The sequence below is a fragment of the Panulirus ornatus genome, chromosome 12 (assembly GCF_036320965.1).
Source record: "Panulirus ornatus isolate Po-2019 chromosome 12, ASM3632096v1, whole genome shotgun sequence".
NCBI lineage: Eukaryota > Metazoa > Arthropoda > Malacostraca > Decapoda > Palinuridae > Panulirus > Panulirus ornatus.
Window position 1 is genome coordinate 24,848,026 of NC_092235.1, and position 15,779 is coordinate 24,863,804.

At 36.9% G+C, this 15,779-nt stretch overlaps 2 protein-coding genes across 4 annotated transcripts; one reads left to right on the forward strand and one right to left on the reverse strand.

The window, feature by feature from the left end:
* Positions 1-4,135: 4,135 nt before the first annotated feature.
* l(2)37Cb (lethal (2) 37Cb) lies at positions 4,136-10,973 on the forward strand. 2 transcript variants are annotated; one of them, XM_071667542.1, is made up of 3 exons: positions 4,136-4,289; positions 5,159-5,376; positions 7,645-10,973. In XM_071667542.1, exons 1-3 carry the CDS (start codon positions 4,186-4,188, stop codon positions 10,476-10,478), a joined length of 3,156 nt encoding a protein of 1,051 aa, XP_071523643.1. In that variant the 5' UTR covers positions 4,136-4,185; the 3' UTR covers positions 10,479-10,973. The 2 variants fall into 2 exon arrangements, with proteins under 2 accessions (XP_071523643.1, XP_071523644.1); XM_071667543.1 differs by lacking the exon at positions 4,136-4,289 and adding an exon at positions 4,420-4,568.
* A 652-nt stretch (positions 10,974-11,625) lies between these two features.
* LOC139751886 (F-box only protein 7-like) lies at positions 11,626-15,774 on the reverse strand. 2 transcript variants are annotated; one of them, XM_071667544.1, is made up of 2 exons: positions 15,591-15,774; positions 11,626-14,391 (listed from the first exon to the last, which is right to left on the reverse strand). In XM_071667544.1, the coding sequence occupies exons 1-2, from the start codon at positions 15,713-15,715 to the stop codon at positions 12,963-12,965; spliced, it is 1,554 nt and encodes a 517-aa protein (XP_071523645.1). In that variant the 5' UTR covers positions 15,716-15,774; the 3' UTR covers positions 11,626-12,962. The 2 variants fall into 2 exon arrangements, with proteins under 2 accessions (XP_071523645.1, XP_071523646.1); XM_071667545.1 differs by having other exon boundaries at positions 12,819-14,391; positions 15,710-15,732.
* Between the last annotated feature and the right edge of the window lie 5 nt (positions 15,775-15,779).

Here is a 15,779-nt window from a genome sequence, read left to right on the forward strand (position 1 = left end):
TTCTTACTTCTTGAAGGAACATTTTATATTCTTATACCAATAAAGATGGATTTAGCCAAATATTTTATGTGAGGGTCAAGTCAATTGGGAGGTAAGTTTGAATGGAGAAAAACTGGAGGAAGTAAAGTGTTTTAGATATCTGGGAGTGGATCTGGCAGCGGATGGAACCATGGAAGCGGAAGTGGATCATAGGGTGGGGGAGGGGGCGAAAATCCTGGGAGCCTTGAAGAATGTGTGGAAGTCGAGAACATTATCTCGGAAAGCAAAAATGGGTATGTTTGAAGGAATAGTGGTTCCAACAATGTTGTATGGTTGCGAGGCGTGGGCTATGGATAGAGTTGTGCGCAGGAGGATGGATGTGCTGGAAATGAGATGTTTGAGGACAATGTGTGGTGTGAGGTGGTTTGATCGAGTAAGTAACGTAAGGGTAAGAGAGATGTGTGGAAATAAAAAGAGCGTGGTTGAGAGAGCAGAAGAGGGTGTTTTGAAGTGGTTTGGGCACATGGAGAGAATGAGTGAGGAAAGATTGACCAAGAGGATATATGTGTCGGAGGTGGAGGGAACGAGGAGAAGTGGGAGACCAAATTGGAGGTGGAAAGATGGAGTGAAAAAGATTTTGTGTGATCGGGGCCTGAACATGCAGGAGGGTGAAAGGAGGGCAAGGAATAGAGTGAATTGGAGCGATGTGGTATACCGGGGTTGACGTGCTGTCAGTGGATTGAATCAGGGCATGTGAAGCGTCTGGGGTAAACCATGGAAAGCTGTGTAGGTATGTATATTTGCGTGTGTGGACGTATGTATATACATGTGTATGGGGGGGGTGGGGGCCATTTCTTTCGTTTGTTTCCGTGCGCGACCTCGCAAACGCGGGAGACAGCGACAAAGCAAAAATATATATATATATATATATATATATATATATATATATATATATATATATATATATATATATATATATATATATATATATATATTCTTTCATACTATTCGCCATTTCCCGCCTCAGCGAGGTAGCGTTAAGAACAGAGGACTGGGCCTCTGAGGAAACATCTTCACCCGGCCCCCTTCTCTGTTCCTTCCTTGGGGGAGGGGATGAGAGGGGAAGATTTCCAGCCCCCCGCTCCCTTCCCTTTTAGTCGCCTTCTACGACACGCAGGGAATGTGGGAAGTATTCTTTCTCCCCTATCCCCAGGGATAAAATATATATATATATATATATATATATATATATATATATATATATTTATAAATATAAGTGATATAAACATAAACTAACAACAAAAAACCCATATAAGACCATTTTAGTGAAGATCATGGAACGCAGCCAGACCCGGCCTGCCGTCGCCCGGAAAAGCACAGGTTTGCAGGGGTAAGGTTAGGTTAGGCAGGATTTAGCTTAATCTGATTTTTTTTTTTTTTTTTTTTGCATCATCATATTCTGTGTTCAATTGTTAAATGGGATTGCTAAGCAGAATATTAGATTTCATTTTTTTTTTATCTCCCTATGAACTACAGGTAATAAGCAGATTATTAGCTTAAATCACTATTCATTGCAGGGTACATATATACTGTTCCTTCAAAACGTAAGATAAGGTAAAAGATGGTTCAGACTAAAAAGGAAACCATAGTTAAGGTTGGCCATTGTCGACTGAGGTCTGGCTTGGATGCTGTAAAATACATTTTCGTGCTTTTCATGTTTAGTTAACCTTAATATTGTAAGTTGCTACACTTTCTGAATACCATATAGTAAGTTTTCTTTTCTAAATAGCCTTTAATTGTTGAAAGATTATCCTGATAACATACACATAAATATTGATGATGTCTGAGGTGACTTCCTCCCATGGTATCGCAATTTTGTTTCTCATTTTAGTAAATTCGTAGCATTTTATGGTAAAAGCAAATAGAGTGCAGCAAATGGACCATAACGTGTTGTTTTGTTAATGCCATTTATCGCGTCCGGGCTGTGGTGGTCAAGACCAGGCGCTAGATTACATGAAATTATTTCATGTTGGGAAGTGTGTGGTTTCATATGTTTTTTTTCACCCTATTTTCGGCTACAGATAATATGAAAAAGAATATTGGTTAATATTACAATACAATCATGTAGATCTTGCCTTAAATTCTGATTTTAAGATATTAAGTAGATCTAGAAGAGATGCGACAAAGTGGTCACACCAAGATAATAGATAAACCTACTGATTAAATAGTTTAGCTGGGATGCAGATTTTCTCTTCTTATAGACCCATGAAGATGGTTTATGGCTCCTACGGGATAATTCATCAATCGAGAATATCAGTGTCATCTACCAAGTGCAACGAGTAGTCAATATAACTTATATATACGAAAACTGCCATCACTGATAACAAGTTTGTTAATGTAACAAGTATATATATATATATAGATGGTATGAGTTTATATTGAATCTTTATCTTAATGCATCAACAAATGTTGATGATAGATTTTCTTTAAATCCTGCCGCCTTGAAGGTGACACGTGATTGGTCGAGATGAGAGGTACATACCTTGGGGAGGCGTAAGGAAGGGGAAATAGGAGGAGGCGTTGTGCCGAAAAAAAAAAGGAGAGTTGTAGTGACAGGAAAAAGTTATAGAGGAGTGAGAGAGGGACAGTAAAACGAAGACGTTAGTTATTTTGGTTCTGTTCTTTTGTGTATGGTTAACTTCGGTTTACTCTTGCCCTTTGTTGAGAGGCAATGGACTTGTGCCTGTACTTCAGGACACTGAGTGTTCTAGGATTGTGTTTGGCGTTAGCAAGTCTTATGTTATTCCTTTGGATAATGTATATATTTCCAAGGGCTTTGTGACATCATGGAAGATGATATCAAAATGAAGAAACATCTTCCAACTGCTTTTCTGTAACCAGTAAACAGACAAAATGAATGCTGTATCATTAGTTCAGGAAGATTTGCAATTCCTTCAATCATATTCGTAAAATTCCAGTTATATTATTTTCATTTTTTTTTCTTCATATCTAGAACAGTTTGTATTAAACTGAAATGTCCATTCAAGCTGATGTGTTTGTGTTTAAGCAAAGTTGGCTCCTTTCTTTCCTGTGATCTTGTTATGAATTGCTGTAACCCTAAGTTTATCACTTTATCCTCCTTCATTTCTGTTTTATCCACACAAACTACATATTTAGACCTTTTCATGGTGTATGCTCGTATTACACATTCAGACTTGCTATGTAAGGAAGCTTAATGCGTCTAAGTAGAATTTCTGTATCAGAAAATAAATAATGAATTACTTTTGGTTATTGTTTCTAAACACCAACCTAACTTTACTGTCCCAAAAGAAATGTATCAGCCTGGTGAAAAGTGAAAACCTCTGAACTGGATAGAAAGCTGATTTTACCTGAAAGCAATATAGGAAGAGGACTCTGTCACAGGTGGTATAGCTTTCAAGCATAACCCTATAGGAGGCAGCAAGTAGAGTTTGGAAATGACACCAAAGACGACTCCTGCGAGAGCTGCAGGAAGACCTACATGCCACCTACTGTCCTACAACACTCAATTTATTAAGTCCGCCACTTTGAAACAAAGAAAGGAAAACAGAGGGTGGGGCAATACCATCTTCTTCAGTGCATTTTGAAAAAATTACAGTACTTGCTGCTTCCGATCACAATATTTGTATTTGTAATCAAACTTGTTTTACTCTCGTTTGTAACAGGTCGTGGCTAGTCTTCCAGTCCATATCAAGGAACGCAAAATAAAAACAATGAAAATAAAAGCCATTTCAGAAAAATGGATATGCTAAAGAACTCATGAACTGAAACTATTATCTTAAGAAAGGATATTATGACACAGGGGACTTAAAAGTCTAAAGATGAAATACTTATCATAGAATTCTATAATGATTAAAAAAAAAAAAAAAACTATTTTCCCACCTCCCTTTGAAGGAAACCTGCATCTCTCGCTTTCCCTAAACGACAAACTGATATATAGTTAGTATGTATTTATGTGATATTACATTAATACAAGAGTCGAGGCAGCAGTACTCACGGTGTTAATACATTCCCCTTTATCCGATTCCTAGACAACAACGTTTCGTCAGGGGCAACAACGTTTCCAACATAGGACCTGATAAAAACGTGCGATTAGTTCAATGGAAAATAAGTTATCCATTATGAATATCAAGAAGAATGAAGGTTAGATGAGATATACAGATCACCATGCACCTTATATCCTGTAGTCGGGATAATTTAAGTGCACTGGAAACGTCTCAAGATCACTCGTACGAAACATGGATAATTCATAAATCAAATCATTTTTTGAGGTAATTATCAAATTTCTAAGCATATCTAAGATACTTTCGTAATAAACTGTTAACGATGCATACGATAAATTAGTCAAATTTATCAAATATTTTAACAATTTGACTGAAAAATGAACCAACGACCCAATACAAATATAAACAAACAAATAAACCTGCAGAAATGTCAGTGGTCTAGGGAATGCACGTTCAAGCAAATAATAATATTCTACACCGATCACAAGAACTGAACGGGCTTAAACTTAAGCCACCAACAGACAAATAGATATTTGGTCAACAGAGGTAATAAGAATGTAGCCGCACCACTTGGCCGACTTAAGAATTGGTGGCTAAAATTTAATTGGGGGTACAACTAAGCTAACTTCAGGATAGATACAACTTTAAGGGGGGACCCACGACATTAAGGAATCTGGCTTTTTTTTCAGTTTAGTAAATAGCTAAGAAAAGCTGAAGACTGGTGTGCCTTAACTTTATTATTTCTCATTGTATTACGTTGATAGTGGGGAGGATCATGAAGATCAGGGAATGTGGAGTACTTCAAGATGGGGACTAATAAAGTAATAAGTTTGCAATGATGGTTCAAAATTCATTTTACTGACTACTTATTCTTTCGTTGTACTACATTTGAGGTATGGCTTGGGAGTCTAGTAACTTACATCTACATAATTATCAGAGTGCAAGTTTGTTGATTCTTATTAATAATCATATGTAAAGGGATTGTATATATCTGATATACCCCATTAAACTGGTAATGAAGTAATGGTAACAGATAGACAGCACATTGATGTATAGCTTTTACAGGATGTATGTATAGCTTTTTAACCACTGTGTTAAAAAAAGATGCATCATTAATGGTCTAATGTTTTTTCCAGTTTCAAGACTGTCAGGATGGGGGATGCCCTTAAGTCATGGGTTAGCAGCAAGCTTCACGATGTTATGGGCATGAGTGACATGACTGTGGCTGAATATCTCATAAAGATAACACAGAGACTGCCAAGTAAGAGGCATGTGCTTGGAGAACTTCAGGAAGAAATTCCCATAGATAATGCAGTAGAAAAATTTGTTGGTGAACTTTGGGACAGGGTTAATGGTAAGTTCAGAGTAGAAACTGTAATCAGCTGAATATAGAATTTACTTTTGAATAATGTCTTTTCCTATGAATTAAGACACTAGTCAGTTACGGAAGGTTGCTACTTAAGATGGAAAAACGTGTAATTCTGACAAAATCCAGTCTTTAACTGGCATGTGTTATTTATATGAATAACCCTATATTATTGGAATTCTATCTCTAACACAAACCTAATAATTATCAATAACTTGCACATTTTTATGGAATTGGTATATAGAATTAAGCATGATCAATATCAGCCTTTGCTCTTTATGGTACCTCAACAGAGGTGTCCTTATATACAGCACGTGACCCATAGCGTGGGATGTTGACCAACCAGTTTTAACTGATCCTTTAAGTTGTGCCAGCATGGAATTTCAGTGGAACTGTAGTTGTATATATAGTAAAGTCCTTAATGTTTACAATATTCAGTGGTAACTTATTCCATTGATCAACCCATCTATTTGCAAAGAAACTTTTTCAGGTCAGTATTACATGTTTTAGCTTTAAATTTTATTCTATTTATCCCAGTTACTCTTGTATTTCAAATAGATCATTATGATTAACATTGTCAAATTTGTTATGAATTGTTAACAATGAAGTGGCATCTTCACACAAAGGCCCTTTAGGGCAAGAAATAGAGGAGAAAATGTCTAAGACGTAGGAGTTATTATAATTGAGAAACTTGAGTTAGAGCACATTGTTGAATTAGTTCTCGAGGTAAATAATTAGTGACGATAAAGAAATCTTCCCAGAACTAATAATGAAAATTCCTATTGTACACATAAGGAAAAAAGTTGAATATTTTTGTTGTATTGTAATCAGTGATGCAAATGTAATTAAGTAAATTAGACAAAGGAACAATGCAGATACCTCACCGTATTGTGGATAGGGTCCCTTTTTTCTTGAGGATAAACATTTGAAATCTGAATATGACATTACAAGCATAACTGATGGTCTGGAACTTATGAACTATGTGAGTTTGAAAAAACTCAGACTGTGGACCCTAAAAAGAAGGGAAAGATATGATAAAATATGCATGGGGAATAAAAATAAGCATTAAGAATAATGTTTTAAGTTTATAGGAATCTCAGCAAAGAAGATACAGAATTAGCATGTCTAGAACACTGGGATGAATTATTAATTAAAATGACATATGATATATTAAGGCTCAAAACTACTTCAGTATATTTGGAATTAGGGGGTAAACATCAGCACATTTCTAATATGTGTGTAGGACTTTCGTCCCATGTGCATGAGGAATGTGTATTGGCTTAAAAGGGTTACATGGTTTAGATTAACATTTGCAATTCAGTCTGTTGCTCTACATACATTTCAATTTAGGATGCTATGCACATTTATTTTATCATGTTTGTTTACTTTGTTGACTCATGTATCTTTGTCTCTTTGCCACCACCAATGGGTTACTGATACACAGAAAACACTTCTGAGCTAGCAGCTCAACATCTGCCAGATAATCTTTGCAATAATTAGTGCCCCAAAGATTATTGCTAATGAGCCACTAATTGATGTAGAGCATACACCAGGCCTTACCTTTTCCCCATAGTGTTATATGGGTAATTGAGAACCTAGAATACTCTCATGCTCGGATAGCTTTGCCTTTGGTAGAGAAATGGTTTTCAGTATTTCAAACCTTACATTTGTTCATATATTTTTGCATGGAGAAAAGTAGAAAAGAAATCGAGTATTTTAGAGTAAAATTTTTCATGGAAAAATATGAAAACAAGAAATTAAAGAATTTATAATATTAAAATCAAACCTGTTTCTTTGTTCAGTTATTTAAGCCACATCATCAAAGAAACAATAAACCTAGTGATCGAGATTTTTACAGCCTGCTGGAACTGTGTATTGGTGCCTTAATGTTAAGTCCTAAATTCCAAAGCCACATGGTTCCCCTAAGAAAAGGCACTTCTATTTCTTTATGACTTAGAATACAACTGAATGTAAGTGAATGCATGATGTATCTGGATGGAATCCATTTTTCAGCTTTTGACTCTGAACATATATATATTTCAAGTCAGAAGTTTGTGAAGATTCATGGGGTTGATAGTTTGAAGCTCAAGGCTTCCCAAGGCAGGGGAACAATAGTTCACATGATAGTACAACCATCTTATTTACCTTTATCTGTCTTGAAGTATATTGATTGAGAGGAATTCTACAGTATATTATTAAACTTTGTCATTACTTTTGTACCTGTTTGAACCTTTTTAATGAAAATGTGTTTTCCAGGTAGTACTTCTAAACCCAGTCACCGGTCTGCCACCAAGGGAAAGAAGCGCAAAGCAGAAGATAGTTCTGACTCTGATGGGGAGGGACCCAAGCTTCTTAAAGATTCAGGAAAGCCTGTTCATGATAATGAAAATGATGAAGAAAAACAACGATTACTTGACTTGCGTGAACGAGATGAGTATGCTGAGAGGCTTCGACAGCGTGATGAGGAACGGACAAGGAATGTGGCTGACAAAGGAGACACTAAAGCCTTCGAGGAAGCTGCAAAGAGACTGCAGTTGGAAAAGGAAGATCGTGTGAAAGTGCTTCCCAAACTGAGAGTGGAGTCTCGCCGGAAGTACCTTATAAAGCGTAAGGATGACAAACTGAGAGAATTGGAAGCAGATATTGTAGATGATGAGTACCTCTTTGAGGAAGAAGCGCTTACAGAAAGGGAGAAGAGGGACCGTGAGTATAAAAAGAGTGTTCTCCAGTTGGCTAAAGACTATGACAAAGTAAGAGAGGCAGAAAATGTTCAGAGATATGTAATGCCTGAAGAAGGTGCAAGTGTTGATGATAAATATGTAGAAGTGGATGAAAAAGAAAAGAAACGTGGCTATGAACAGAAGAAATGGGAAGAAGACCAGATGAGAGGAACAGCTTTATCATTTGGAGCAAGAGACAAAGCTAAGATATATCAAGAGCAAGAAAAAGAGTACAATCTTGTTTTGGAGGATGAAATTGAATTTATCAAATCACTTCCTTTGGAAGGTACTCGTAAAAAAAAGAAAAAGAAGAAAGAAGATTTAGGTGCTAGTTCCTCATCAGAGGAAGAGGAAGAAGAGGAGGAACCAAAGATTTCTGAAACTGAAAAGAAGATGATGTCGATAGATGATGTAAGGAAAAGTCTACCAGTCTTTCCCTTTAGGCAACCATTGTTGGATGCCATTAATGAACATCAGGTCCTGATAATTGAGGGAGAGACTGGCTCTGGTAAAACAACACAGATACCACAGTATTTATTTGAAGCTGGATATTGTAGTGAGGGCAAGAAAATTGGATGCACCCAACCAAGGCGAGTTGCAGCAATGAGTGTTGCTGCCCGAGTATCTCAAGAGATGGCCAAAAAGCTTGGAAATGAAGTAGGTTACAGCATTCGGTTTGAAGACTGCACCAGTGAGCGTACAAGAATAAAGTACATGACAGATGGTATGCTTTTAAGAGAATTTCTCATGGATCCTAGTTTAGACAGCTATAGTGTTATGATTATTGATGAAGCCCATGAAAGAACACTTCATACAGATATTCTTTTTGGTTTGCTAAAGGACATTACAAGATTTCGTAGTGATCTGAAATTACTCGTCTCAAGTGCCACTTTAGACTCTGCTAAGTTCTCAGACTTTTTTGATGAGGCTCCTATCTTTCGAATTCCAGGCAGGCGATACCCAGTACATATTTATTATACAAAGAGTCCTGAAGCTAATTATATTGATGCTGCATGTGTAACAATTTTACAAATTCACATCACTCAACATCTTGGAGATATTTTGGTGTTTCTGACCGGTCAAGAGGAAATTGAGGCCTGTCAGGAAATTCTGACAGAGAGAATTAGAGCTTTAGGGAGTAAAATCCGTGAACTGATAATATTGCCAATATATGCCAACTTACCTTCTGATATGCAAGGAAAAATCTTTGAACCCACTCCTCCTGGTGCAAGAAAGGTTATCCTAGCTACAAACATTGCAGAAACATCCGTTACTATTGATGGCATTAGTTATGTTATAGATCCAGGTTATGCTAAGCAGAATTATTTCAATGCAAGAAGTGGTATGGAATCACTTGTAGTTGTTCCAATATCCAGAGCTTCAGCTAATCAGAGAGCAGGCAGGGCAGGACGAGTTGGCCCTGGGAAATGCTTTAGACTATATACACAGTGGGCATTTGAGAATGAAATGGATGAAAATACAATCCCTGAAATCCAAAGAGTTAACCTTGGAAATGTTGTACTTCAGCTCAAATCTATAGGTATCCATGATCTAATTAACTTTGACTACTTGGATCCACCACCTGCTGAAACCCTTATCCTTGCTCTAGAGCAGTTGTATGCTTTGAAAGCATTGAATCACAAAGGTGAGCTGACCTCTACTGGTAGAAAGATGGCTGAACTTCCTGTTGATCCAATGATGGCTCGTATGATCTTAGCTGCTGATCAGTATAAAGTTGTTGAGGAAATTCTCACTATAGCTGCAATGTTATCTGTAAATGGCTCCATCTTTTACAGGCCTAAAGATAAAGCAATTCATGCAGATACTGCTCGGAAGAATTTCTTTCATCCTGATGGTGATCACCTAACTTTAATGAATGTGTTCAATGAATGGGCTGGAACAGAATATTCTTCACAGTGGTGCTATGAGGTTTTCATTCAGTATCGTTCCATGAAACGAGCAAGGGACATCAGAGACCAACTTGTAGGGCTCATGGAACGGGTTGAAGTTCAGCTTTCATCGAATCCATGTGAGTCTATTGGAATCCGAAAGGCCATTACAGCAGGATATTTTTATCATGTAGCACGGTTCAGTAAAGGTGGAATGTACAAAACTGCTAAAAAGAGCCAGACGGTCATGATGCATCCACAGTCATGTTTAGTGGAAGATTTACCAAGATGGGTCGTATACCATGAATTAGTAATGACTACTAAGGAGTACATGCGTAATGTGGTAGTCATTGACGGTAAATGGCTTTTAGAAGTTGCCCCGCACTATTACCGAGACAATGAAGTACATGATACGACAAATAAAAAAATGCCAAAAGTCCAAGGCAAAGCAAAAGAGGAGTTACAGAAAGAATATAATTAACCAAGCTATGGTGTAGTAGTATAAACTAAGATCATTTATGTTAATGTCTTCATGTGTACTACCCTTAAAAAGAAACCCTATTAAAGTTATTATACAAAGTACTAGGACTTGAAATTTTACACATCTTTTAAAGATTATGACATAATACATCCTAGAGAGTTATCAGACTCTACCTAATTGTGGTTGCACCACAAATGGATTGTCACTTCTAAGTAAGGCTGTATCGCTGACAGTTGACAAGAGAGTACAGTCACATCAAGGGACTTACTGTTAAGGCATCCATACCTTACTTCCGTTTCTGATTATAACTCACCCTTGAAGCTGCAGTAGCCTCATAAAAAGGGTCCTGGGGTTATGTTTAAAATGATATGTCCAAAAGCCATCATGGAGTCTTAAGAGTTGAATCACATAGCACAATATTCATTCAGGTAGACTGAATGAGATAATGCTTCTATGTTATAAAGTGATGTTTGTAAATAAAATATAATTTTTTAATTACCAGTAGTTTATACTCTCCCTTAATATCAGCTATAGTAAAATTTAAAATAAATCAAGCAAGGATGGTTCCCTTCCAAGACAATGGGAAATGTGATTTACAGAAAGATTACCTAATAAAAAATATAAAGCCATATTTTGTCTGTTTATGGTGCTACCTTGCTAATACAGAAAATGGTGAAAAAGTATGAAAAAAAATATATATGTACATATATTTATTTACTTGTTCTCCATTTAAGATATTAGTGTGGTAATGCCAGGAATGGATTAAGGTATGGCCTCATTTGCTCACATCCACTCTCTGGCTGTCAGGTGTTCTGCACTATTACCACAGTCCCCTATGTACAAATGGGTGCCATGGATCTTTCCATGGTTTCCTCTAACCATTTTACATGCCCTGGATCAGTCCATTGACATCATAATCACCCTAGTAAACCACATTGCTTCAATGCACTCTGCCCCTTGCATGTCCAGACCCTGAGCACTCAAAACCTGTTTTGCTCCATCCTTTCAATTGGTGCCAGTCTCTCCCTTCTGACACATATCAAGACTAATGAAAGGATGTTTCTATATAACTGGAAAACAAATGTGAATTACAGAAATATGAAAACAAAATGTATATAAATTTCTTAGGACAGCAAATACAAAAACAATTCTTCATATAATGATTACTGGTATCATATACACATTTATTCCATGGTACATAAACATTTTTTGAGACTGAAATAATATAACTATAAAAATTTCTTTCTCATTTATCTTCATCAATATCAAATATACGTGATTAATATATGACTTGAATTCAAATAAAATCTTCAAAAAATTATGTATAGATGAGTTCACACATAACAATAATGCCTCACTGAAGAATAACATAATTTCCTTATATATGATTTTCTATTTCCTTTAGTGAAGCTAGGTCTTTTAAACTTTACCAAAATCTTCTGCAATCAACAATGTTTACACTTTACAGTGACAATAATAGAGAAATTCTTAAAACATTTTCTTAAGAATTCTCCACATCTGATTGTGATTGAATCTATAGCCTGTGGCATGCACTTCAGAAATGCATAACAAGATATGGTTTACCTCAGTAAACACTAACAGGAAGGCAAATTAAAGCAAGAAGGCAATAAAATATACAAAGGTAGTAATAACTGGATACAACACATGAAAAACTCACAGGAGAATACTCTATTTTCTCTTAAAGGAAGTATTTTTGTATTTTTCTGTTCTACAGAATGCTTTCCTTTGTTTCTTTTACCTGTGTTCTGCCTTCCTACTTTCTCATGTTTCCTTGCAGATATGATCATCATTCTTTCTGAACATAATTTTGCAATGTGGGCACATGGACACCACTTCACCCTTCTTTGCCAAATCAGTATGCAGAACACTATCTCAGAAAAAACTTATCCATAAAAATTACAGTGAGAGTTCAGTTTAGATCATGACTGTTTTTCAGCTGTATTTCAAAAGATCTCACTCCACAATATAAGAACAGCTAGTGCCAAACCATCTAATTCATGGTGACCTCTGCTCCTTTCTTAAAGTCCTTTTAAAGAGACATCTCTTTCATATACTCAGTCCTACAGCTGTAAACTATCTTCACAACTTTTGATATCCAATACCAAACAACAATGTTCATAACATTTGCTGAGAATGTCTGAAAATCACCATTGTCGATAAAAATGAAGAAGCAAGAAATATGCTACCAAATACACAAAAAGGTGAAATGCAAAAGCAAAGAAGGATGAAAGAGCAAGTAAAAACAATGGAAAAAAAACCAGACTGAGAACTAAGACTGTAAGAGCGTGGATTTAAAGAATATACAGCAGACCATTAGTGGTGCAGTTGTGTGAAACTGGACAATCAAAGATCCAAAAGAGAAAGGGCAAATCTCCTAACTTTCATGTAAGAATTTAATTTGCTCTATTTCTTATTATAAACAAAGCTACAGCAATAATCAAGCACTCATGCACAATTACAATTTCAGAAGAAATCAAACCTTGGTCCTCTTGGATTTCTGGGTCGAGTAGGCATAAAAGGCCCTGAAGGACCTAGAGGACCTAAAGGACCTGAGGGACCGAGAGGATTTAATGGTCCTAGAGGACCTAAAGGACCGAGAGGATTTAATGGACCTAGAGGACCTAAAGGGCCAAGAGGGTCAGGGACTTCTGGGAATGTGCTAGGGGTTCTAGGAATTTCACCTGAAAAGTATGGGCTGTCTGGATCAAAGAATGGATTAGGCTGAGGATGAGGCTGAGGTGGATATGGATTTGGACCTCTTGGTTGCGGAAGGTAAGGATATGGTCCACCTGGAGACCGAGGCACAAATGGTGAAGGTGGATACACTCCAGGAATAACAAAGTCCATACCTTCATCCTGCAATTGTTTCCATTCTTTACGCCGCTTCACTCCCTCCTTGTATTTTGCTTTCCAGTCAACATTCTTTTGGTTACTAAAATCAACATAGAGATTACTAAAGTCTCTCTTAAACAGCATTTCCCAAAGTTTTTTATCCTCCATGGCTGAATGTAAATGATGACAACTTTGTGCTAAGTTAAGCACACAATGATAATCCAATTTGGAAGCAATGATTAACAGTAACTCATGCGGTAGTCCAACCAAGTGCCAAGGAGCTGGTACTCCTAATGCTTGGTGGGCAGCAACATGCAATGGATGGAGCAAATGATCTCGTAGAGTACGAGCTAACTGTGCGACATGAATTAGATTACTTGCTGATACTGGGGTGCATGATGAATCTTTGACATAATCTCCAACCTTCAAGCGAACACTGATTTCACTCTCTTGCCCTGGGAAACTAGCTAAAACTTGTTTTACTTCTCCCATTGACACAAGAACTAGAGTGCACTTGAAGTCAGGATATGAACTGTTGCTATAGCAGAATGTTGCGACCATTTCCTTCCAACCAACCGGCGGTCCTGAAATATTCTCCATGTTAAATTTGCATTCCAGCATGATGAGGTGGACTAACAAATTAACTGCCTGACTAGCTGATTTAGGAGTATATTCACTGAATATTTTTTCAAGAATTGCAGGAGGCTGTCCATCTTTTGCTTCTAAAAGACTGCTTCTTTCATCATCCATTTTTGGGTCACTCTGCCCATCTTGTTTATCATCATTTCCAGCTATTCCTTTGCCACTGGTATCCTTATCTTTAATCTTCATATTCTGAGTTTGGGAAGGTGATGCCGAGTCCTTAACTTCTATCTGGGATGACTTGTTTGCTTGTGAGGACGCTACCCTCTTTTCCTGTGCTGGTGACTCTGTCCTGCCTGAAGCAGCAGGAGATAGAACTGACAGCATATCACCAGGAACAACCCCTAAACTCCACAAGCTGACATCTTCTGAACCATCAATAGGATCTACACCATTCAGACTGACCATCAAGGGTTCCCTGAAAAGTAAATGATATGGATAAATACATGGGACACTTCTGTCAGTGCTTAATGCACAGTATGAAAGTCCTCTAACATAAAATCTGAAATAATGATAAAAACAAAGATTATTGTAATACAGGATACAAAATTTCAGAATCTTAAACTACTTACAGCTATGATGTTCTGCAGAAAAGACTCACTTCCTCCATTATGAAAGATCAAAGAATTGACATTTTTTTTTCACACATGCTCAACATTTCCTGAATGAGCGAAGTAAAGTCAAGAACCGATGAAAGAGCCTTAGAAGAAAAAATTCTTCACTTGGCTCCTTGCTGTTCCTTCTTTTGGAAAGTGATACAGGAAGGGATGATTTCCAGCCACCTGCTTCCGCCCATCTTTATCACCTTCTATAACATGCAGGGAATACAGAGGCAGTGTAACACTAAACATCAGTATAGCAGACTATGAGTAGAAATATCTCAAAATGTGATGTCATACAACCTTTCTCCTCACAAACATATCACAGTAACCATTGCTTATGTTACGACATCAAACTGCATTCCATAAGCTTTCAAATTTAAGGGAAGCAACATCAATGACAAAATTTTCAGTTGATGTTACCATTAAGGTAATAAAAAACTGTGAATTTGGAATATGTGTCAAAAACATACATAATTCACAAAGGTGTAGTTAACAATAATAACTATTGAAAATGATAGATTTCAGTGTCCTTGGTAGGATGCAAGTGGGGTAGCTGTACATATAAGAAATACTGGTAGCCCTGGTACCAAACCTGCATGTGGGAAAGATTCTTTACTGAAACAATGGACAGAGAAAACTTTGAAAAAAATGGAAGCCAAAGTATGGTTAAAATTATTGTTAACCTCTTAGAAATAGCATGGATCAGTCGCTACATGTGTTTTGAGGGAAGGAGCACAATGCCTCTAACTACTGGACAAGTACTGCTCTCCTGCCCTAATGTGGCTAAAGGACCATGGGTAAACAGGTGCCAATTACACTATGTACACCACTACACGTTCAGAACTTGATTCAATATATGCCGGTAATTCTTCAGCTCTTCCTTTAACTTCTTTGCTGATTTATTGGAAAAATAACGACTGCAACTCAAAGAAAACAAATTATTTGAAATCACCCAATAGAATAGGGAAAAGTAGTAGGATACTTAATCTTTAACGAGTTTGTTACTTTAACTCACTTGACAGTTTGATTATAAGTACTTTCCACAAACTTTCGGATTTCATCCTTTAAGTTTCCTAGTGTCCCTTCCTCTAGCGTAAGTATAAACTTCTGTGTGCTGGAATATTTAATCTTCACCTTCATGATGGTGCACTTGTAACACACAGGAATGACTTTTCGTAAACATAGGAAGGTAGCAAGTCCTGCT

Coding starts and splice junctions, on each gene's coding strand:
- LOC139751886 (XM_071667544.1), bottom strand. CDS start 15,715: ATGAAGGTGAAGATTAAATATTCCAGCACACAGAAGTTTATACTTACG. Junction 14,392..15,590: donor ACTTATAATCAAACTGTCAA/GTGAGTTAAAGT, acceptor TTTACTTTTCAG/GGAACCCTTGATGGTCAGTC.